At 43.4% G+C, this 23,366-nt stretch overlaps 1 protein-coding gene across 2 annotated transcripts in view; it reads right to left on the reverse strand.

Annotated features, from left to right (window-relative positions):
- The window catches only part of LAMC2 (laminin subunit gamma 2), a 76,702-nt gene that overhangs the window by 27,457 nt on the left and 25,879 nt on the right, over positions 1-23,366 (reverse strand). For both annotated transcript variants that reach the window (XM_043485507.1, XM_043485508.1), the window contains exons 3-8: positions 19,359-19,547; positions 12,674-12,809; positions 9,625-9,723; positions 5,533-5,669; positions 4,610-4,732; positions 2,839-3,028 (exon numbers count right to left, since the gene is read on the reverse strand). In XM_043485507.1, the coding sequence (XP_043341442.1) occupies positions 2,839-3,028; positions 4,610-4,732; positions 5,533-5,669; positions 9,625-9,723; positions 12,674-12,809; positions 19,359-19,547 (874 nt within the window). The remainder of the gene's footprint in view (positions 1-2,838; positions 3,029-4,609; positions 4,733-5,532; positions 5,670-9,624; positions 9,724-12,673; positions 12,810-19,358; positions 19,548-23,366) is intronic.

Raw genomic sequence — 23,366 nt, forward strand, 5'->3', positions numbered from 1 at the left:
ATGTTTCACCTCCTATTCTCATAAATCAGTGTCCACCTTTTACACTCTTCCACATCTAATATGTCTTAGTTTTGGCATCATGTTGCCTTGGTGTATCATATCACCAGCCCCTGCACTATTTTTTTTTTAATGTTGTTTTTTGGTTTTTACTGGAATAGCTCTTTCAGGAACAACCCTAACCCTTTTGCCTCATCCACTGATTCATGAAATAAGTGTTTACTGTGCACTTGTTTTGAACTAGAAGCTGTATTAGGACAGAGAATACAAAGACAAGTAGAGTGAGGTGATCAATGTCTACCCAAGGTGGTAGGTAAATGTGTAATTATGATACGACGCGGAAAGTGCTACAACAAATGCGTGAACAGAAATTCACAATGGACTGTAACTTTACCTGGGATTTGGAGAAGGCTAATACAAAGGAAAAACCTGTAAGCTGAATCTCAAAGAGTAGTTCACCAAGCTAAGAATGTGGGAATGGGTGTTCCAGCATGGAGAGCAAAGTGTGTGTATCAGAGTAAGCTGCAATTGGTTACTTAAGAACACAGCGTGTCTTGTGGGTCTTCTATACATTATTGCCTTTAGTTCTACCCTGAGGTAGGCCCCCAACAACCTTCATTTGAACCACTGTGAATGTGATCTGATGGTTCAGTTAAAGACTCTACCCAAACTGTCCCCCACACAGGATTTGCACCAGCCTTCACATCTGATTGTGTCGCTCCTCTACGTCTAATCTCTCAATAGATTTCCATCACCTTGCAGGCATGGGCCACATCTCAGCACCTAGACATGACTTCCAAGAGCCACCCTGCTGGGCCTTTTCCCAGCCTTTTTAGCTTTATCTGCCCATCTCCCCTACACCAGCTGTGTTCCAGCCATAACTACTGCTTACCAATGCCCTTTACTACTCCTGTACATTCCCACATATACTCACAAGGGCAGGTTGTCCTGATTTGTCCCTGGGAAAGTCTTGTGCTTATTTCTGTTCCCAGTCCACACAGTCCTCTTAGTGAAGCTTTTCCTGACTTCTTCAGACAGAACTAAGACACTCTTTCCTTTCCTCCCAAGTCCCCATGAGCATGCACCACCACTGAAGTGATTTTATACTGTATTATGTTTGCACAGATAATAACACATCCTACGAGACAAGAGCTCTTGGAAGACAAAGACCATGTTTCTTCATCTTGAATTCTCAGCCTCTGATACAGTACTAAGCATTTGATAGGCACATCCCCTCCCCTGAACTCTCTGAACCCCCCATTCAAAATTCCCGTTCTAGAGAGAAATATTTGCAAATGATGCATTTGATAAGGGATTATTATCCAAAATATACAAATAAGTTACACAACTCAACATCAAAAAAACAAACAGCCCAATTAAAATACGGGCAGAGGACCTAAATAAACAGTTTTCCAAAGAAGGAATACAGATGGGCAGCAGGCACATGAAAGGATGCTCAACATCACTAATCATCAAAGAAATGCAAACCAAAACCACGATGAGATATCATCTCACACCTGTCAGAATGGCTATTATCAAAAAGACAACAAATAACAAGTGTTGGCAAGGATGTAGAGAAAAGGGAATGTTTGTGCACTGTTGGCGGGAACATAAATTGGTGCAGGCGCTATGGAAACCAGTGTGCAAAAAGATTAAAAATAGAACTACTATATGATCCAGCAAGCCCACTTCTGGGTATTCTTCTGAAAGAAACAAGAACACCAATTCAAAGAGAAATACACCTATATGTTCACTACAACATTATTTACAATAGCCAAGATATGGAAAATTTCCATCAATAGTGGATAAAGAAGATGTGGAGTGTATGTGTGCGTGTGTGTGTGTGTGTGATGGAATATTACTCAGCCATAAAAAGAATGAATTCTTGCCATTTACAACAACATGGATGGACCTAGATGGTGTTAAGCTAAGTTAAAGAATTCAGACAGAGAAAGACAAATATCATATGATTTCATTTGTATGTAAACTCTAAAAAACAAACAAACATAATGAAACAAAAACAGACTCATAAGAAGGGAGGGTGTGGGGGATGAGTGAACTAGGTGAGAGAAATTAAAAGGTAAAAACTTCCAGTTATAAAATAAATGAACCACAAGGATGAAATGTACAGCCTGGGAAATACAGTCAAGAATGTACTAACATTGTTTAGTGGCAGGTGGTAACTAGAGTTGTCTTGATCATTTTGTAATGTATAGAAACAGTGAATCACTATGTTATGGACCTGGAACTAAAATAGTGTTGTAGGTCAATCATACCTCAAAAAATCTCCCATTTCACAGGATAACATGTAACTTCTTTAGACACACACAGGACCATCCATGACCTTACCTCTGCCTCTTCTCTGACCTCACTTCTCACTGTATTCCTCTCCCCCACTCCATGTTCCACTCATGCCTAATCACTTAGAATTTCCTAAATGTACAAAACTTCCTCAAACACACTTCTTCTGCCATGATAACCTTCACTCCTTTTCTTTCCTTAGAAAGCTACTCTTCATTGTCACATCTTCTCAGTAAGCTTTCCTAGGTCACTCCAGTGCGAGTTACTGATGCCTCCTGCATGTATTCAAAACACTGGTGTCCACTTTGTCACTTACAAGATGCACTGTAATCATCAGTTTATTTTTCTCCCCCATTAGCCTGTCAGGAGCGTGTGGGCAGCAATCATAACCTGTCTCAGCACATAACACCATATTTGGTCCATAAAAGGTGCTCAGAAAAGCTTGTTGAATGAATGAATGATGACTGAATGAATAAACAAAGCAATCAGACTTCAATCACCGTTTGCTCTATTTGACTCACTTGTAGCCTCTCTCTTTACCTGAACGTGTAAGTTTTGGTGATCCCACAAGGCAGTGTCTTGTCACGCGGCATTAAGGGAGCTGTGATCCGTAGACCGGCACCTTCCAGAATCACGTCATGGGCAGATGGGTGTCTGCCTCCCCTGTCCACACGGAAGTCAAAAGACAGGCTCTGTCCATAGCTCACCTGTTGGTTCCCAAGAAATTTGGCTGTGAAACAGATCAGAAAGATTGGGATCAGCTGTGAGACCAGAGAAGAAAAGGAGTGAGCAGGTTTGCACGGACGTTGGCAATTTCTCTTGGAGTTCCGTATTATTCACCCATCACTCCCCACAAGCTACTCTTTCAGAAGAGCCAGTTCATGGCACTGGACATGGTCATACTGCTACTGGCTATGATGGAGGGTTAGTTAAGGAAATGCTGAAAGGGCCTCATTATAAGACACTTCCATCTATCACATGATTCATAGCATGGCCCTTATCAGCTCAGTTCAGTTGCTCAGTCGTGTCTGACACTTTGCAACCACGTGGACTGCAGCACACTAGGCTTCCCTGTCCACCACCAACTCCCGGAGCATGCTCAAACTCATGCCCATTGAGTCGGTGATGCCATCCAACCATCTCATCCTCTGTCATCCCCTTCTCCTCCCACCTTCAATCTTTCTCAGCATCAGAGTCTTTTCCAATGAGTCACTTCTTCCCGTCAGGTGGCTAAAGTATTGGAGTTTCAGCTTCAGCATCAGTCCTTCCAATGAATATTCAGGACTGATTTCCTTTAGGATGGACTGGTTGGATCTCCTTGCAGTCCAAGGGACTCTCGAGAGTCTTCTCCAATACCACAGTTCAAAAGCATCAATTCTTCGGCATTCAAATTTCTTTAGAGTCCAACTCTCACATCAATACATGACTACTGGAAAAGCCTTAGCTTTGACTAGACGGACCTTTGTTGGCCCTTATGATAGACCAATATGCAGAGATTCCCAGGTCTATCAGCAGTAGTGCCATCTGTTACATAATGCTTTCTAGTGTACAGAATACTTGCACAAATATCATCACATTTGATGGCAATAATTCTTGGAGTTAGTCATTATTCTTCCCACTTAAGAACAGAGGAAATTAAAGTTTGGAAAAATTAAGAGGCCACCTTGCCCAGGAATCACATATTAGCTAAGAATATGAACTAGGATTAAAATTCTAGCCAGAAGAACGTCCCTGGTGGTCCAGTGGTTAAGACTTTGCCTTCCACTGCACAGGGTGTGGGTTTAATCCCTGGTCAGGGAACTAAGATCCCACATAACTTCATGGTCAAAAAGCCAAAACATAACACAGAAGAAATACTGTAATAAATTCAATAAAGACTTTAGAATGGGCCACATGAATAAAAAAAGAAATATAAAAAAAAAATTTTTAACCAGAGCTTTTCTATTCAACTTTTCTGATTTTTATATTTTTAAAATTTACAAGTGGTTTAAAGCTTTGAGTCACTTTCTCATCTGCTTCCTGATAGACCCACAGATTTGACCCCAGTCCTTATTTCTTGTCTTGGTGGGAAACTTAGAAATTTGCCTTTTAACTGAAGCAGGAACCTGCAATGGGATGTGACCACCTGGACACCCAGTTCTACTCTGTTGGGCTGTTACTTTGTCAGTGGGACTGAAGCCCCAATTGTCTTCTGGAGATGCTACTGCCCTGGACACTAAGTGATAAGATTTTCACATTTGCTAAACCCAATCTTCTATCCTGACTTCCTAGTCTTCTAAGTTGACTTCTACACGAAAAATACCATACGTACCAGGAGCTACGAAATAGACAGGGTCTGATCGTCGTGCTGAAGTAAACACATCTTGATGGCGCTGTGACCATTGGAGCTTTGCAGGAAACCCATTTCTCTGGACAGCCTTCCAGCCATCAACATCTGGAACATAAGTAAAACCACTCTTCATTAGAACAAACCTTATCATCAGTTGAGTTAAACAAGGCAAGACTTGATTGTTACTCACTAGCAATGAGTGAGCAACAAGTGGGCTTTCATTATATTTCCACATTTGTGCACCATCCTCAGAATTCCCTATGCACCTCTCTACTTGGTTTTCACCTTCACCTACTCCAGTTTACACCTGCTATAACTTCTTGTCTTTGAGTCTGACTCTTGGAATAAGAGAACATGTTTTCATCTGCCTGTAATTTGCATTTTTATTTCATTTACATAAACACAGTCTGGCCTTAGTGAGGTAAGAGGGTCCAGTATGTTCAGAGAGAAACTCAGAGTTGAGATCATATTAATCTCCCATATTTTTAGAGTGCTTTGCAGCTTGGTAACTAATTTCACATAAATTAACTCATTTGGCATATGTGAAAGCAGTATTATTAGTGAATGTGAATTCCAGAAAGGCTTGTGTTAAGCCCCTCAATCCAAAAGAATGATTCTTTTGTGGTTTTAAAGTACACTAATAGGAAATGCAGGGAGTTGAAAATCTGTTCTCTTTTTAGTTATTTTTATAAGTCATTCATAAGCTGGTCTGAGCAAACTGTTCAGTTATAACTTTTCCAAGACACCAGGCTCTTTCTGACAAAATAATGTACATTTAAAGCTAGAAGACAGTCATCCTGTTAAAGATGACTCAAGGACCCCATCCTGCGGACAGAAGTCTATAAGCACAAAGCCCTATACAACAGGAAATAAAAGCAAAACACCTAGAAAACAGAATGCTTTACCTTGATGGAAGGTGGATATGATTTTATGGACACTGTAGTCTCCAGAGCTTTGGCAGCTGGCTGAATGCCCGTAGCAAAAACACTGGGTGCAGCCCTCAGGGTTTCTCCCGTCCAAGTGATAGTAACCTGGTTGGCACCTGCAGGGGCGTTTTAGAAATCGGGACAATATTATAGGTTATTTCTCATCCCCACAGAGAATACGGTGACTGATCATTTCTACTTTCTTTCCCACCCAGCCCATTAATTCCCAGAGGTGAGAAATACTCAGTTGCATATACCACTCCCACTCCTCCTGATGGAAAATCACAGCCCTCCATTAAAAAAGCATGAAGAATATTCACTCTCTTTTGCTCTAGCAGAGCAGCAACTCATTGGGCATGATGGTCTGGAAACAGTGACTTTTCCTATCTTTGGTAAGGAATTCAGTGCGCAAGATGGGGAGGGGTCAGGTAGGGCTGTGCAGAGTTGGCCCAGTCCTAGAGCAAGTGTTTAAAGGGGGCAAAAGGGTGGGAAGTGGGGGCCAGCAAAAGACAGGCAAATGCTCCTGACCCAGTACCCATTCAGCTGTCCTGACCCTCCCCTCAACAGGACCACCGTCCCTGGCATTGCCCACCATACCTGCCCCTTGGACCTGGGCTCTGACCCACAGGGGAGGGAGCAGGTGAGGTTATGCCAAAGAAAAATGACTACAGGCCCCCTGGAAAAGCAAATTGTAGGCTGGTGTCCCCTCTGCTCCGAGCTCAAGCCCTCCAGGGACTCCTCTGAGGACCACAGTTGGCAGACAATTTCCAGACCAGATGCTGGGGTCATAGAGAAGAGGGCAGGGGAAGCCAAGAAGGATTTGTTTTCTTCTCCAGTCAAGTTAACAACATCCTTCTACATAAAATAATGGTAGTGTCAATGATCATTTATTTAGCACTTGCGATATTCCAGGCGCCTTACATATGCTCCCTGGTTTAATCCTCACTTCAACCCTATGACACAGGAATTGTTATTTCCAATTTTCTTAGACAAAGAGACCAAGGTCAGAGAAGTCAAGAAACTTGTTCAAGGTCATATAGCTTATAAGTGACTGAGGCAAGATTCAAATTAAGGTACATCTGCCGATAAATTATGTGGTCTTATCCACTGGACCATACTTTGGGAATATGTTCAATGTACAAAGGGGCTTCCCTGGTGGCTCTGCTGGTAAAGAATCTGCCTGCAATGCAGGAGACCTGGGTTCGATCCCTGGATTGGGAAGATCCCCTGGAGAAGGGAAAGGCTACCCAAACTAGTATTCTGGCCTGGAGAATTCCATGCACATAGTCCACGGGTCTCAAAGAGCTGGACACGACTGAGCAACTTTCACATTCACTTCACTTTTATTGAGCAAAATCAGAAAGGCAGACTAGCTGTGATGCTACAGAGAATAGCAGTAAATAAATACCTCTTTTTCCCTCTATAGATCAAGGGTTTAAAAACTCATTATAGTCTCTGTGGAGGAAACCTGCAGATTAAAACAGATTAAAAAACAAGGAAAGAAGGAAGGGGGGAGGGAGAAGGGAAGGAAGAAGAGATAAGTCAGAGAAAGGGTGGAGAAGGAATGATAAAGGAAGGCAGGAAGGGAATCAGCAAAACTAAACACACAGTGTTTAAGGATGTACTTGGGAGATAAATTATGAAGAATAGTGGTCACTTCTAGGAAGGAGGGAGGATATTATGGGGCTGGCACATTTTTAGCAAAGGCCAATTTCATAAAAAAAAGCAAGAGAGTTCCAGAAAAACATCTACTTTTGCTTTATTGATTATGCCAAAGCCTTTGACTGGGTGGACCACAGCAAACTCTGGAAAATTCTTAAAGAGATGGGAATACCAGACCACCTGACCTGTCTCTTGAGAAACCTGTATGCAGGTCAGGAAGCAACAGTTAGAACTGGACATGGAACAACAGACTGGTTTCAAATTGGGAAAGGAGTACGTCAAGGTTGTATATTGTCACCTTGCTTATTTAACTTATATGCAGAGTACATCATGAGAAACGCTGGGTTGGATGAAGCACAAGCTGGAATCAAGATTGCCAGGAGAAATATCAATAACCTCAGATATGCAGATGACACTACCCTTATGGCAGAAAGTGAAGAAGAACTAAAGAGCCTCTTGATGAAAGTGAAAGAGGAGAGTGAAAAAGTTGGCTTAAAAACTCAACATTCAGAAAACTAAGATCATGGCATCTGGTCCCATCACTTCACGGCAAATAGATGGGGAAACAGTGGAAACAGTGGCAGATTTTATTTTTGGGGCTCCAAAATCACTGCAGATGGTGACTGCAGCCATGAAATTAAGACTCCTTGGAAGAAAAGTTATGACCAACCTAGACAGCATATTAAAAAGCAGAGACATTACTTTGCCAGCAAAGGTCCATCTAGTCAAAGCTATGGTTTTTCCAGTAGTCATGTATGGATGTGAGAGTTGGACTCTAAAGAAAGCTGAGCACCAAAGAATTGATGCTTTGGAACTGTGGGGTTGGAGAAGACTGTTGAGAGTCCCTTGGACCACAAGGAGATCAAGCCAGTCCATCCTAAAGGAAATCAGTCCTGAATATTCATTGGAAGGACAGATGCTGAAGCTGAAACTCCAATACTTTGGCCACCTGATGCAAAGAGTTGACTCATTTGAAAAGACCCTGATGCTGGGAAAGATTGAAGGTGGGAAGAGAAGGGGATGAAGAGGATGAGATGGTTGGACGGCATCACCGACTCAATGTACATGAGTTTGAGTAAACTCCGGGAGTTGGTGATGGACAGGGAGGCCTGGTGTGCTGCAGTCCATGGGGTCGCAAAGAGTCAGACATGACTGAGTGACTGAACTGAACTGAATTTCATATAATCAGTGCGGCTGACAACATTTGTTTTATGAGACTTTCTATTTCTTTGTTCTATTTTGAAATTTAAAAGGTTTTCAGAAAGTGACTCCTCTTGTAACACTTAAGCTATGTTTCCCTACCCCCACCCCGGCAGCAAAGAACTGGCTGAAAACACAAGCCAGGAATGTACCTGGCATTGCCTCTGCCCAGGTATAAGCAATTGGCCACATGCCAAAGAACTGCTTGCTTTCTTTGAAGGAAATACGGGGGAAGGTTTTACCTCTGGGGCCCACTTCACAGCCCTCTGCTTACAACAGTCTCAGGGGAGTGAAGAGTTTTAAGTCCAGGCTCAGTTTGTATCTAAGGAATTTCCTGCAGCAGCAACTGGGGGTGGATCGGCCTCACTGTACCACCTGCCCCAACGTGGCTCTGACATCCTCCCCTGGTTCGTGTGTGTGCACATAACCACCATCCCATCCCTGGGCAGGTCCTCGTCTGCACACAATGGTTATTTATGGCCATACGCTGCAGTATTTCCACTGACTAAGATTTTCCCAACATGTTTACTTAGGCCAGGCCTTCCCTGGGACTGAGTTGAGTCATGAGGCCTCATCCCTGCAGACCCTGTACAGAGCACCTGGGGCTGAGAGCCAGCTGGCCAGGGACTCCCCAGGGTCCTGTCACGGCATACACAGAGAAGGGACCCAGAGCAAAAGCTTGCAGCCCACTGAGATTTGGGGCCTTGCTTGCATTTTTTAAAAAATATTTATTTATTTACTTGACTGCACCAGGTCTTAGCTGTGGCATGTGGGATCTTCGTCTTCATTGCGGCAATGTAAACTCTTAGCTGTGTGACATGTGGGATCTAGTTTCCTGACCAGGGGTGGAACCCAGACCCTTTGAATTGGGAGCATGGAGTCTTAACCACTGGACTGCCAGGGAAGTCCCTTGCTTGTATTTTTTTTTAAAGCCTAGTTTTTGCAGGACTTCCCAGTGGTTAAGACTCTGTACTTCCAACATAGGAGGTTTGAGTTCCATCCCTGGCGAAGAAACTAAAATCACATATGCCATGCAGTGTGGCCAAAAGATAAATTAAAATAATAATAATAATAAGGTCTAGTTTTGGAGGCCAGGGAGCAGGAAGAAGGTCCTCAACATTGGTCAAGTGTCCCTTTTCCATGACCCACACTCATGCTGGTTGTCAGGGGACCTCCTGCCGTGTCCACAGGGTCACAGTTCACACAGACCTATCACAGCGCTCTCCCGTGACAGCTGGCTTGCAGACACAGCGGCCCGAGTCACAGGGCCCCGAGATGCCGGCTGGATCACAGTCACACTTGGAGTCTCTGGAAAGAAGAAAAAGAAAATTAGAGCAGTGTTTCCAAATGCTCTGAACTACACACATGAAGATCAGGCACTCAGAAGCAAATGTCACCAACTTGAGTCAATCTTTCATCTTCAATGAGGCCTCTCTTAGCTATTCTTGTCCATGCTAATCTCTCTCAGACCCTTTAAGAATTCATCTGTCCATGCACTAGTGCTACTCAAAGTGTGGTCCGTGGCTGGCAGCCAGTCCAAGAACTGTTTACTACCCACTTCTAGAGAGAGCAGGGGTTTGCCTCAGAATGTAAACCAAACTCATCATGAAACTGTTTAGTTTGGTTGACTGTTTGCGTCAGTTGACTTAAAAATTTTTTTATCATTTGTTTCTCTATTGTTTAATCCAGGGGTGTCTGCTTTCATCCCGGTTGACTCCACCTATTTGCTTTTTGTTCATTTAGTTCTTTCGTCTGGTAACACTTCTATTTCACATATAATTCATACCATGCCATTCATTATTTAAAGTATACAACTCATTGGGTTTTAATTGATCCTCAGAGTTGTGCAAAGAGCTCCACAACCAACTTTGGAACATTTTTATCACTCTAAATAGAAAGCTTGTGTCCTTTAGGAATCACCCTCATCACCTTCCCTCAAGTCCTAGGCAACCACTAACCAACTTTTCGGCTCTGGAGATTTGCCTGTTCTGAATGCTTCCTATAAACAGAATTGTACGATGTGTGGCCTTTTGTGTTTTGCATCTTTCACTTAGTATGTCTTCAAGATCCATCCATGCTGTATCATGTATCAGTAGTTCATTCTTTGCATGGCTGAATAAAATCCCATCATGTGAATATACTACATTTTGTTCATCCACTCATCAGAATGCACATTTAGGTTTCCACTTTTTAACTATTACGAAGAACGCTAATTATTCATAGTGGATAATTTGTGTACATTCATGTGAACATTTGCATACAAGTTTTGTGCAGATATGTTTTCATATCTCTCAAATGTATATCTAGGAGTGAAATTGCTATTAGTTTTGCTGATTTTTTTTTTTCTGGTTGCAAGACTTTCCTCAATGAAAAAAATCAGTATTTTCATTATTTAATTTTGGCACAATCTCCTTGTCTTGTGCAAACGAGCACATTGACTGATGACTGGTCTCTGACTAACCAAAGCCCTGGTCTCTATCACCGAGCTTGCCCCATAAGCATATGTATTTATCTCATGCATCTAACACCAAGTTTGTTCTCTTCCCTACTGACCTGCTCCTCCTGACTGCCCCATGACCCCGTCAGATCCTGCCCAAACCTGCCTCTGACTCCTCCTCCTTCACATTCCTCATCTAATCAGTGCCAAGTCCTATTGGGCTTCCTGAAGATTTCTTTCCCAATCTCCATCTTTCAGTTGCCATGGTCTCCTCCCTATCCTGGCCCGTCCACACTATTATCTGGACCCTCTGAGAAACACATATTCAGCATCTACTGGTTGCTAAGCACTGGGGATAGTAAGAAGTAGGAAACAGTCCTGCTCTCTAGGAGTCTCAAGGCAGGGCAGACACATGAACAGCAATGGCAAGAAAGCACATCTGCCGCTGTAGCCGAGCTGGAACACGCTCACGGGCCTCTTCCCCGCAGCAGTGAACATGACAGAACCAAAACCAGGCTTCCATTCTAGTGGGAGAGACAGACAGATACACACAGAAAGTAAGAGACTGTAAAACAAGAGTCAGCACGGAGCGGTGGGGCCTGGTCCGGACGGCCTCTGAGAGGAGACGGACAAGGTGGGGATGGAACCCCTGAAGCTCTGTGTGGCTCTGTGGGAGGGAAGAGGACTCCAGGCCAAGGCCAAGGTCACATATACTCGGCTCCTTTGAAGAAGGAAAGGAAGCCTTGGAGGGGGTGAGAAATGGGGCAGAAGCCTCAGGTGGTGAATAGAGAGGGCAAGAGGGGCTTGGAGGGCCCTAGCTGCCTAGATGGGAAGTTTGGATCTCATTCTAGGTGGGAATGGAGTTAATGGAGGTTTGGAGCAGAGCTATGATGTCATCTACTTCATAGTTTACAAGGATTACCAAGGGAGACGGGGCCTGGGAGGGGTCAGGGAAGTCTGGGAGGGGAAGAGACCCTGGGACGGTGGTAACACGGATGGTGCAGGCAAGGCGGGCGGTGGGTCTCACATGGACAAGGGGCTGGAATCATGGGTGACGAGGAAGTGGTTTCTCTGTGGGCAGCCTTCTGGCCCATGGCTTCGCTGCCAAGCTCCTCTTCACCAAAGTCAGCCCAGCACCTTGCTGGCTCTGCACCTCTGCAGGCTGGCCATGTGACTTATAAGGTACGCTTCACTTTTTCCAGAAAAGTAAGTTGAGCAGGACTAGAGAATGCTTCAACCTAAAGGAGATTCAAATTATGCAGGAAGTTCTTTTCTAAATCTGCTTATTTGAAACAAGTTCCAGGTTAAACCTTAAAGGACTCTTAACTTCCGCCCTAGTTCACCTCTAGGCGGGGTAGTTGTCAGGGTGATGAGCATAGCCTCCACAGACAACACTCTGAGCCTGAGTATGAAGTCCACCCTCACCAGCAACACTGGCCACCTTGTTTATCCTCTCAGGATTTAAGTTTCTTATCTTTAACACAAGTATAAAACTAATCCAAAGTTTTTAGGGTTATTGTGAGGGTTAAATGAGATAACCCATACAAAGTCCCCAAAAGACTTCCCTGGTGGGTCCAGTGGCTAAGACTATAAGCTCCCAATGCAGGAGGCCTGGGTTTGATCCCTGGTCAGGGAAGTAAGATCTCATATGCCACAACTAAGACCCAGTGCAGCCAAAAAATATATAAACATTTTTTTTAAAATAGTGTTTCCATACTCAGTTACTTAGTAACAGTTACTCAGTAAATGTAAGTGGTCCCTAGTGTTGATACGATCACCATTAGTCACCGTGGAACCAGCAGTGGTGGCGAAGGCACTTACTGGAGCTTCCGGTCTTGGGTGCACCCAGCATCAGTGAGGGTGTGGAAGCCTGGCAAACAGCGGTCACACCTGTCCCCTGTCACACCTGGCTTACAGCTGCACCATCCAGCGTTGTCACATCGAGGGCTAAGAGAACCTATAGGAGGGGGAAGGAAAGAAGAAAAGGAACTATTTCATTCATATGACATTAGAGGGCAACCATCACCATATGGGAGCTCAATAAATACTAAGTAATGATCTCCTAAAGGAGATCAGTCCTGAGTGTTCATTAGAAGGACTGATGTTGAAGCTGAAACTCCAATACTCTGGCCACCTGATGTGAAGAGCTGACTTATTTGAAAAGACCCTGATGCTGGGAAACATTGAAGGCAGGAGGAGAGGGGATGACAGAGAATGAGATGGTTGGATGGCATCACCGACTCGATGGACATGAGTTTGGGTAAACTCCAGGAGTTGGTGATGGACAGGGAGGCCTGGCGTGCTGCAGTCCATGGGGTCGCAAACAGTCCGACACAAGTGAGCAACTGAACTGAACTGAACTGAGTCACCATGACCTGCTGCCTTGGGCAATTCTTTCACGTCATCGGGATATGCATCTACCCACTAGGGAAAATTCTGACAACCAAGGATGGCTTCTTCAGGGAAAGAAATGGAAATGACTCCTGAAAGCACTATTATTTGTATATCTGCTCTGGTTTCAACATTAAATCATTTGCCAAATCCTTGAGATCTTAAGCAACATTTGTGAATGAGCACATGAGCCTCCACAAAGACAGGATGCAGAAGTGAGTCGCCTTCGCCCTTATCTCTGGCAGGCAAACAGCATCTTTCAAGGGTCAGTGCTCATACGGTATGATTGTAAGAGTACAAAAAAGCCTCTAACCAAAAATATCTCCACCTGGAGTGGTGGAAATTCTCACCCTTGGAGCATCACCTCTTGTGAAGAGTGAAGACCCTGAGCATCTTACCTGGTTTGGGGCACTAGAGTACTTTCCTACAATTAATTGCTTATAGACATGCTCTATAAAATGACCTTGCAGACTGTTACTGAAAGATGAGGGGTGCTCAGGATAAAAAAGAGTGCCACCCTAGAATCCAGCCACCCTTACCGCCTCCCCTTCAACCACCCCCAGTTCAAGCTTCCTCCTTCTCTCACCTGGACCCTATCTCCATCCTTGACTCCCTACACTCCATTCTCTCTATAGAAGCAGAAGTACTCCTTTTCAATGGAGTTTGAATCATATGACTGGTCTTGGTCTAGGTCTTCTGATGGGTCCCTGCTATGAGTGAAATGAAGGGCAAACTCTGTACCATGACCTACAAGACTCGACCTCTCTTGCCTCATCTCTTGCTCCTTCACTGAGGCCCAGCATCCTAGCTCCCCTCCCTGTTCCTGGAATATGCTGATTGCTTCCCTCCTCAGGGCATTTGCACCTGCTGCTTCTTCAGCCTGGAATGTTCTATCCTGAGAACACACCCTAGTTGGCCCATTCTTAGCACTTAAGTCTTGATTAACTTCTCTAGAGAAACCTTCTCTGTCTCTCATGTCTATAATATTCAGCCCACTGCTCCCTCAGTCCCTAGCCCTGCTTACTGATAACTCCCTCAGCTTGTGTTCCCTGCTGAATTCCCAGTGCCCGAAGCAGAGTCCTAGATGTCTGTTGGATTAATTAACACTCGGGAAGGAGGATATGGCTATTGTGAAAGGAGGAGGAAGCCAAAAGATGAGGTAGAATGTGGTTCACCTACTTGATAATTTCCCTCAGGCTGGCAGTACTATAAATAATCCCTATATCTGAACTGTGATAACCAGGCTATTCATAATCTATAAAGCCAACAGAACATTAACCAGCTGCTCCTTCTTTCTCCTAATCTCTTACTTGTCTGTGAACTTTTAATTCACTTATAGATACAAGTCAGATCAATAAAGGAGTTTGGCTCTGTGTCTATAGCCAAAGGTGGAACATGAAATAAACTAGTTACATACACAATTAGAGCCTGTGAGAGCCTCCATGTCAACCTTGCAAGGCTTGAAAGGACCCGCAGTGATAAGAATATACACAACCTTTTTTGAGCACCTGCTATGTGTGAGACACTGAAATGAGCATTTTATATATATTAGTTCACCATATTTATTGGTGAATTAAGAGCTGATAAGATATCAAACCCATTTGTGGATAATCGGGAGCACTCAGAGGATCAGACAGCTCACACCAGGAGCAGATAGAGAGAGGAGGGGAAGGCGCCTCAGGCAGAAATAGAATATCACTGATTAAGCAAAGGGAAAGGGTGATTGGAGTGGGGAGAAGTCTCAGAATAGTGGAAGCCAAGGGAGGAGAATTCCAAGGAGGGTTAAGGGAGGAAGAACATGGAATAGTTTTCAGTATCTAAGACAAGAGAGCACTTAAGATGAGAGGGAGGCCACTGGGGTTGGCATTTAGAGACACACAGCAGACAGAGCTAAGAAGGTAAATTCCTGATTAAATTTATACAATTTAATTATTTTAACATAAGTGAGTAAATCTGGGACCCAGAAACACATTTTTTTCTCCATTCAAATTAATAAAAATTATGTTTTTAATTTAAGAAAACCCTCCCTAAAATAGCTTTTCAGAAGCAACTCTTTTACTAGTCCATGGTCTATAGCCCACCAGGATCTTTTGTCCATAGCATTTCCCAGGTAAGAACACTGGAGAGGATTGCCATTTCCTTCTCCAGGGGATCTTCCCAACCCAGGGATCAAACTCGAGTCTCCTGCACTGGCAGGTGAATTCTTTACCACTGAGCTACCTGGGAAGCCCAAACTAAAATATATGAAGTGCCTAAAAAGCAGAGACGTTACTTTGCCAACAAAGGTCCATCTAGTCAAGGCTATGGTTTTTCCAGTAGTCATGTATGGATGTGAGAGTTGGACTATAAAGAAAGATGAGTGCTGAAGAACTGATGCTTTTGAACTGTGGTGTTGGAGAAGACTCTTTAGAGTCCCTTGGACTGCAAGGAGATCCAATCAGTCCATCCTAAAGGAGATCAGTCCTAAAGGACTGATGTTGAAGCTGAAACTCCAATACTTTGGCCACCTGATGCAAAGAACTGACTCATTGGAAAAGACCCTGATGTTGGGAAAGATTGAAGGCACGAGGAGAAGGGGACGACAGATGATGACATGGTTGGATGGCATCACCGACTCAATGACATGAGTTTGAGTAAACTCCGGGAGTTGGTGATGGACAGGGAGGACTGGTGAGTTGCAGTCTATGCGGTCTCAAAGAGTCGGACATGACTGAGAAACTGAACTGAATTGAACTCAACTCAACATCTCACATATAGTAAGTGCTCACAGAAGTGGTTTATGCTTGTATCTTCTAGGCCTCCTTCAAGCCTTGCAAAGGTGACATGGAAACACACACAGGCTCTTACTATAAACAGGACTGATTTATTTCATGTTCCCAAACTTCCAAAATAATAGCACTGGGTTTTCAAAGTATCTCATTAAAATAAAAACACCTGTACCAATTCCTATATCATGAGCTACTCTTAGGGACTGTGAACAACTGGGTTTAAAGGATAGATGAAGAACAGCTTCTTGTTTCAAGTGTGTGTCCCCAAAAAGCACTACAGGACTTAGGTAGTACTGTCTATATGTGTTAGAGGACTCAGGAACATATTCTGAAATGACTAATATTTAAACTAAGAGGGCTTGCTTCCTTTTGAGAATCCTTTAAAAATATAGATGCTTGCATTTTTAAATAGAATTATTATTATTCAATCACTATATTTAATAATAATTAAATTATTATCTAAGACATGTTTCAAAACAATAACTCAAATGTTATAGTCTGAGTTATCTACTGCCTGGCTCATACATATGTAAAAAAAAATAAAATTAAGAGAACAAACCCAATATCATTAAAGTCTGTACAGATCTCAAGAATTTAGGTATCAGGCGAGGAAAACACACACACAGAGTGAATTTCAAAGTATCACAGAAGGTTATCAGGGTTACAAGAACTGAGGATAATTCAGCCCTGATGCTGAGCCTCTACAATCATCACCTAAAAATAAGTTTAGTTGGCATATTTAGAAGAAACTGGTGTAACATCCAAAATCTGTGACCACTTTGGGGCTTATAAATGCTGTTGGCTTCATTTGCCATGCATACAATGGCAGCTTTTGGTGAGATGAATTCTTCCGCGTTTGAAATTGAATATACAACAAATTCCCTTGGGAAGTTTTATTTTGAAAGTGAAAAATACCCTCTGGCTGATGGGGAAACTGAGAGATCACATGGAGAATTAAATTCTAGCTACTGATTTTGTGACCTGTGCAGCCAACAGGTAGCCAGAGATGGCACATAGTGGGAACAGCCCCTACCACCGATGTGCCATTCAGCCCTCAACAAGTTTCATCACCTCCCTCTCTAAGCCTCTGATACCTCATTTGTAAAATGAAAATAATAGCACCGTCTTCATAGGGTTATTTGTGAAGATTAAATTAATTAGTGGATGAAAGTGTTTAGAAAAGTGCCTGGCACAGAGTAAGCGTGTAATTCATGTTAACTATGAATATCATACAAGACATAAATCATCCCTGGGCTCCACCACTTCCTACTAGGTTGTTCACCCTGAGTCTGAGATCTCTATTTCCCCAAAGAAAAGAAAGAACTGGGCTCACTGTTGCTGGGTGGCAACAAACTACAGAGTGGAAAAGAAGCAATGGCATGGTAAAGCCTCTTCACCATCTCTCTTCACGACACAGGTTCCTTGTCTACTCCCAGACTAATAGCCTTGTCTTCAGGCCAGGCTTTCCAGCTGAGCCAATTACATTTCTCATCACATTCATGCTGATTATTTTGCTGGGATGACCCAACTCCAGTGACTCACAGCAAAGCTGCATCACCTAAGGGGATACGGGCTTGTCAGAGAGGTTAAATGCCCTTTAAAGTGAAATCATTTTTCTTTTAATTTTTCTTTGGTTCAGAGGGAGAATTGCTAAACCCCAAAGATTCTGGATGCTGAGTCAAAGCCACAAAACTGAGCAAATCTGACTCAAACCATATGGTAGCAGCAAGTCTGGTGAATCTGAGAATGATTTCTGGTGTATGGGTCTGTATCACCATGGGGTCACCCCAGTTTTCAAAGGCTCCCCGACACACGCTACTTGCAAGTCATGGCTAGGCCAAAGCCTGCCCATTTTTAGATTTTTTCAACTGCTGTTAAGAATTGGCTCCACAGAACTATACTGAGTCATAAGGCTATACCTTTTTGGTAAATTAACATTGATCACATTATACTATTAAACACTTTTTGGCAAAGAGAAATAGATAAGCCAAGGAAGACAATAGACAAATAAGGTAGCTTTAAAAAGTCCCAACTTTTAGGGACTTCTCTAGTGGTCAGTGGTTAGGACTCCCCACTTCCAATGCAGGGGGCACTGGTTCAATCCCTGGCTGAGGAAATAAGATTCCATGTACCACATGGTGTGGCCAAAAAAAATTGTTTTTAATTTTTTAAGTCCTAAATATTTCTCTCTCTCTTCCTCTTTATATTTACTAACTTGTCTTTACTGTCTGCCCATGGCTATGATGGTAAAGAATCTGTCTCAAAGAGGGAGACCCCGGTTCAATCTCTGGGTTAGAAAGAGTCCCTGGAGAAGGGAATGGCTATCCACTCCAGTATTCTTGCCTGGAGAATCCCCATGGACAGAGGAGCCTGGTGGGCCACAGACCATGGGGTTGCAAAAGGTCGGACATGACTGAGCGACTAACGCTTTCACTTTTCATGATGACTACAGCAGGACATGTGCATCCGTGTACACATAAACTACCTATAGTTCTGAGAATACAGCAGTGGGTGATACACTTAAAACCACAAGAACAACAAAAACAGGCTCTGCTATGAACCAGCCACCCTATTAGTTCTTCTTATTTATTGTTCTATCTTCTCTTGCTCACAACCCTGTGAAGGATTCTAATCTACCTATTCTGTGTCTGTCTCTTCCATTAGTCTCACTTTATCTTGCCAGCACCCAGCACAGCACCAGAACTGTTTCTTTCTAATCTCTTATTTTTGAGAGGCTGGTCAAAGAGATAGTTATGGAAATGAAGAACTATCACTGGAAGAATACAAGCTTCTTTGTGGGTGGTCATTTCCTTCTTCAGGTCAAAGACTGTCATCTACTGGGAAAAGTCATCGTGTGCCTCTCTTAGGGCTGGAATTCCAACTAACGTGCCCTGAAGACCACAGCTGGTTCCTACGACCTAGCCTTAAGAAAAATGTATTTCCTTTCAGATTGACATTGCTGGGGGAAAAAAAAAAAAAACCAGTGTCTAGTAGATTCCTAACTGTTCTAGAAATTTTTAAATAAACTTTATTTTTAGAATTATATGTTTGTATGTTGAAAGGAATATAGTTTTGCAATATAGTTTTCTGTTCTGTTTGTTTACTTTTGCTGTGCCATGGGGCACCTTAGTTCCTAGTCCAGGGATCGAACCTGTGCCCATGTATTGGGAGTACTGTGGAGTCTTAACCACCGGACCAACTGGGAAGCATCTGTTCAAGAAAACTGAACATCTGCCTCTTGGTCTGCTCTCTCTCTCTTTTCCCCTCCCTCCCTGCTTCCCCATTCTCCCCTCCCCCTCCCTCTCTCCCCATTCTCTCCCCCCATTCCCCCCATTTTATCCAGCTACCTCTGGAGTTGCAGTTGCAGGGCAAACAGCGGTCTCTCTCCCTGTGGCGGTAAAATCCTTCCTTGCACCTCTCACAGTGAATGCCACCAGTGTTGTCGCTGCAGTGGAGGCAGCGGAATCCATTTCCTGTCAGTCTGTGAAGCTCCTGATCAAAGATGCATTGCCGGGACTTCCCATTGCAATCACAGACTAGGGGTTGGGGGGAAGAAAAAAAAAGACATCGTCAGCGGAAAACAAGTCAGGGCAATCTTCCTAGGTGTTTTATTATTATTATTAATAAAAATGATGCCCGGGGTACTACATACTAGTTTAAACTGCTCAGTGGCAAAAGGTAATGTGATGAAATTGGCGGCAGGATGATGGAGGGAGTTCTCGGTTTACCTAAAGGAAGCGGTGCAGGAGGAGTGTTGCCTTGGAGAACACAAAACTACGTGAGGTCAGGGTTGCCAGACTGTCTGACACCTCAAGACAAACCAAAGCTCTATTATTACATATTTTTATGTGAAAAGTCCTGATTTAAATATCTGCAAGGAATGAAACCCCACAGTACAAGTCTATGGGCTGGAGAAGACCTGAGGACCACCACGACGTGTGCTCTGGCACGACTGTGAAACAGCTGAAGGTGTGATCTGTTCAAGACCTATAGCATCTGTCTCTCCAGTGATGGTCAAGGCTGAGGAGCTAATTTTTTTTTAATTTACTTTATTGAAATGCAGTTGATTTGCAGTGTTATATTGGTTCCTGGTGTTCAGCAAAGTGATTCAGTTATACATACGTATATTCTTCTTCATATCCTTTATTATGATTTGTTACAGGATATTGAATAAGTCCCCTGTGCCATGAGTAGGACCTTGCTGTTTATCCACTGTATATGTAATAGTTTGCATCTGCTAACCCGAAACTCCCAATCCATCCCTCCCCGACCCAGCCCCCTTGGCACCCACAAATCTGTGCTCTACGCCTGTGAGTCTGTTTCTGTTTCATAGATAAGCTCATTTGTGCCATATTTTAGACTCCACTTATAAGTGATATCATGTGCTATTTGTCTTTTTCTGATTGACTTCACTCAGCACGATAATCGTAGGTCCATCTGTGTTGCTGCAAATGGCATTATTTCATTCTTTTTGAGGCTGAGTGGTATTCCATTGTGTGTGTGTATCACATCTTTATCCATTCATCTCCTGATGCACATTTAGGTTGTTTCCATGTCTTGACTACTGTAAACAGTGCTGCCATGAACATAGGGTACATCTGTCTTTTTAAATTATAGTTCTGTCTCAGTATATGCCCAGGAACAGGATTGTTGGATCACATAGCAACTTTAGTTTTTTGAGGAACCTCCATTCTGTTTCCCATAGAGGCTGCACCAATTTACACTCCCACCAACAATGTAGGAGGGTTCCCTTTGCTTGAGGAGCTAATATGACTATCTGGACAGGTATTTCCTCCCTTCTCACTGTACCATAAGTGTCTCTCCCAAAGCCAGGCGTCAAAAGGAACCACAGTCCCATTAGGAAGGACTTTCCCCAGATGTCTAGGAAAGTTTACACTGTGCATGTTCCAAAGAGACTCGTGGGGTGACGAACATCTCCATGCAGGACCCGAACAGCCAATGAGTTAACAGGGGAAATCCTTAGCGTGGTACCTGGCACACAGCAGACCCCCAACAAATGTTTCAGCCACGCTCTGGAAAAGATGATGAGCCTTGGGGTTAAAAGAAAGGTATCAAGTACCAGTTCTGCTAGTTCCTCAAGCAATCACTTCAACTCTCTGAATCTTATTTCTTTTATAAACGTAGGCTGCGTTTTCTACCTCCCTGGTTGTCAAAAGGATCCCACTGAGAAAAGAAGATCAAGTCCTTGGTCTATGCTATTTCACCCCTCACTCACAGGAGAGAGGTATTGCCTCAGATGAGAAAAATGCAGCTCACAAAAGTTAAGTAACTTGAGCCAGTGGAAAGCTGGGATTTGAATCTGTCTGTTGCCAAAACCCACTTTCTTTCCCCCTGAGACACTGTCTCTATTGGCCATGCAACCCTAGTGAGAACTTGTCTCTGGCAATGTCCAGGGCCATGACTTACCCTGGGGACTCATTTTAAAAGTCAGCAAATGTACCAACATGTACAGAGCAGCTGCCTGTGCAGGCCTTGTCAGCTCTGACGGCACAAAGGTGGCAAAGGTGACTAAGTATAGCTGCTACCTTCATAAGGGACTTCTTTGCAGTAGCTTCTAAAAATCATTCTCTTACTCCTGTGGGTGCCCCTAATCTGGGCAAAGTCAAGAACCTCTATCCAGAGACCAGTCTGTTTCTGGGACTTTACATTCAGCAGCTCAGTTAATTCTTGCAATAACACTTTAACATGGGTTTAATAATCCTCATTCAACAGATGAAGAAATGAATGCGTAGAGGGGGTAGGTGTCTCACCTAAGCTCACACAGCCAAGTGGCAAAGGTGTAACTGCTCCTGGGTTTGTCCAATTGCAATGCTCTCACCTCTCTATGTCATTCTTGTATCTCAAGGCTCTGGTCTGCTACTGTGTATAGGTATTCTTTCTATGACTCCCTCATGGAGAGTTATTCAGCCTCTTCTCCAGTTCTTCCTAATCTGCAAGATGTCCCATCCCTCCTGAGACAGCTCTGATTGTTACAAATTATTTTTATGCAATTTTATTTTTTAAAGTATAATTTTTCATTGGTTTCCCTCCTTTTCTTACTCATCTGATATTTTATTTATTTTTGGCTACACTGGGTCTTCTTCGCTGTGCACAGACTTTCTCTAATTGCAGTGAGCGTGGGCTTCTCATCGCGGTGGCTTCTCTTGTTGCAGGGCATAGGCTTTAGGTGCCTGGGCTCAGAGGCTGTGGCACACAGGCTTAGTTGCCCCGAGGCACGTGGGATCTTCCCAGACCAGGGATGGAACTCATGTCCCCTGCATTGGCAGCAGATTTTTACCCACTGAGCCACCGGGGATGTCCCTGCAATTTTATCATGCATTCTGTTCTTCTGTGGAAAACAACAACAACACATACACAGACACACCTACTCTCTTCTCTATTTATTGACTCATCAGACACTTCTCACATTTACATTTACAAGGTGCTGCATTAACCAAGCCCTTGAGTATCTGAAGATAGGACCATCTTCATCTTTAGCCTTCTCTTCTTCAGGTTAAGCTGAAGACCTGTTACCTCTAGAACTTTCAACCATTTCCCAGGTCACGATTTCTAGATTCATCTGGACTCCCCTCCTAGGAACAAACTCTCATTTTCACTGCCTTTCTTTAAATGACCAGAATTTATTACAGCTCTTCAAGTGCGGGTTGAACAGCTCAGCTTACAGCAGGACCAGATATTATAATTCCACAGATGAGCCTAACATTTCACTAAATGCACAGCCCAAGAAGTTTGCATTCAGTTCAAACTCCCAGGGCTTTTTCACAGAACTGATGCCAAGCCAAATCTTTCCCAACGAATGTTTGTGTAACGGATTTTTCTGGATCTCCAACAGATGTGCCACACCACTGTCATGTGCTATGAAATTTCTGCCAAGCAGCTCATTAGGCACGAACAAGAGCTAAATCCACCAGCCAACGATCCTTGTGAGGCTGTCCAGTTGGATCCCACACTGAGCCAGTGCCCTCCCTGCCCTGGATGACCTTTGGGAACAATCTCGAAATAATTTCAAACGTCTCATTGTTTTTTTTTTTCTTTTCTGCTTTCTGTGTGGTCTCCGTTTTCTTTTTTTGTATTTATTTTATGTCTATTTTGTTTATTTATTTGTCTGCGCCGGGTCTTACAGGATCTTAGATCTTGGCTGCAGCGTTCAAACTTCTAGTTGCATTTGTGAGATCTACTTCCCTGACCAATACCCTGCTGCATTGGGAGCGTGGAGTCTTAGCTACCCGGACCACCAGGGAAGTCGCTCACTGTGTCTTTTTTCATTCAAAACAAATTTTTTGCTGGTAGAAGTTAATTTCATTAGGAAGTGATGTATTTTTAGAGCATTATTT

This window comes from Cervus canadensis, chromosome 13, assembly GCF_019320065.1.
Source record: "Cervus canadensis isolate Bull #8, Minnesota chromosome 13, ASM1932006v1, whole genome shotgun sequence".
NCBI classification, from domain to species: domain Eukaryota; kingdom Metazoa; phylum Chordata; class Mammalia; order Artiodactyla; family Cervidae; genus Cervus; species Cervus canadensis.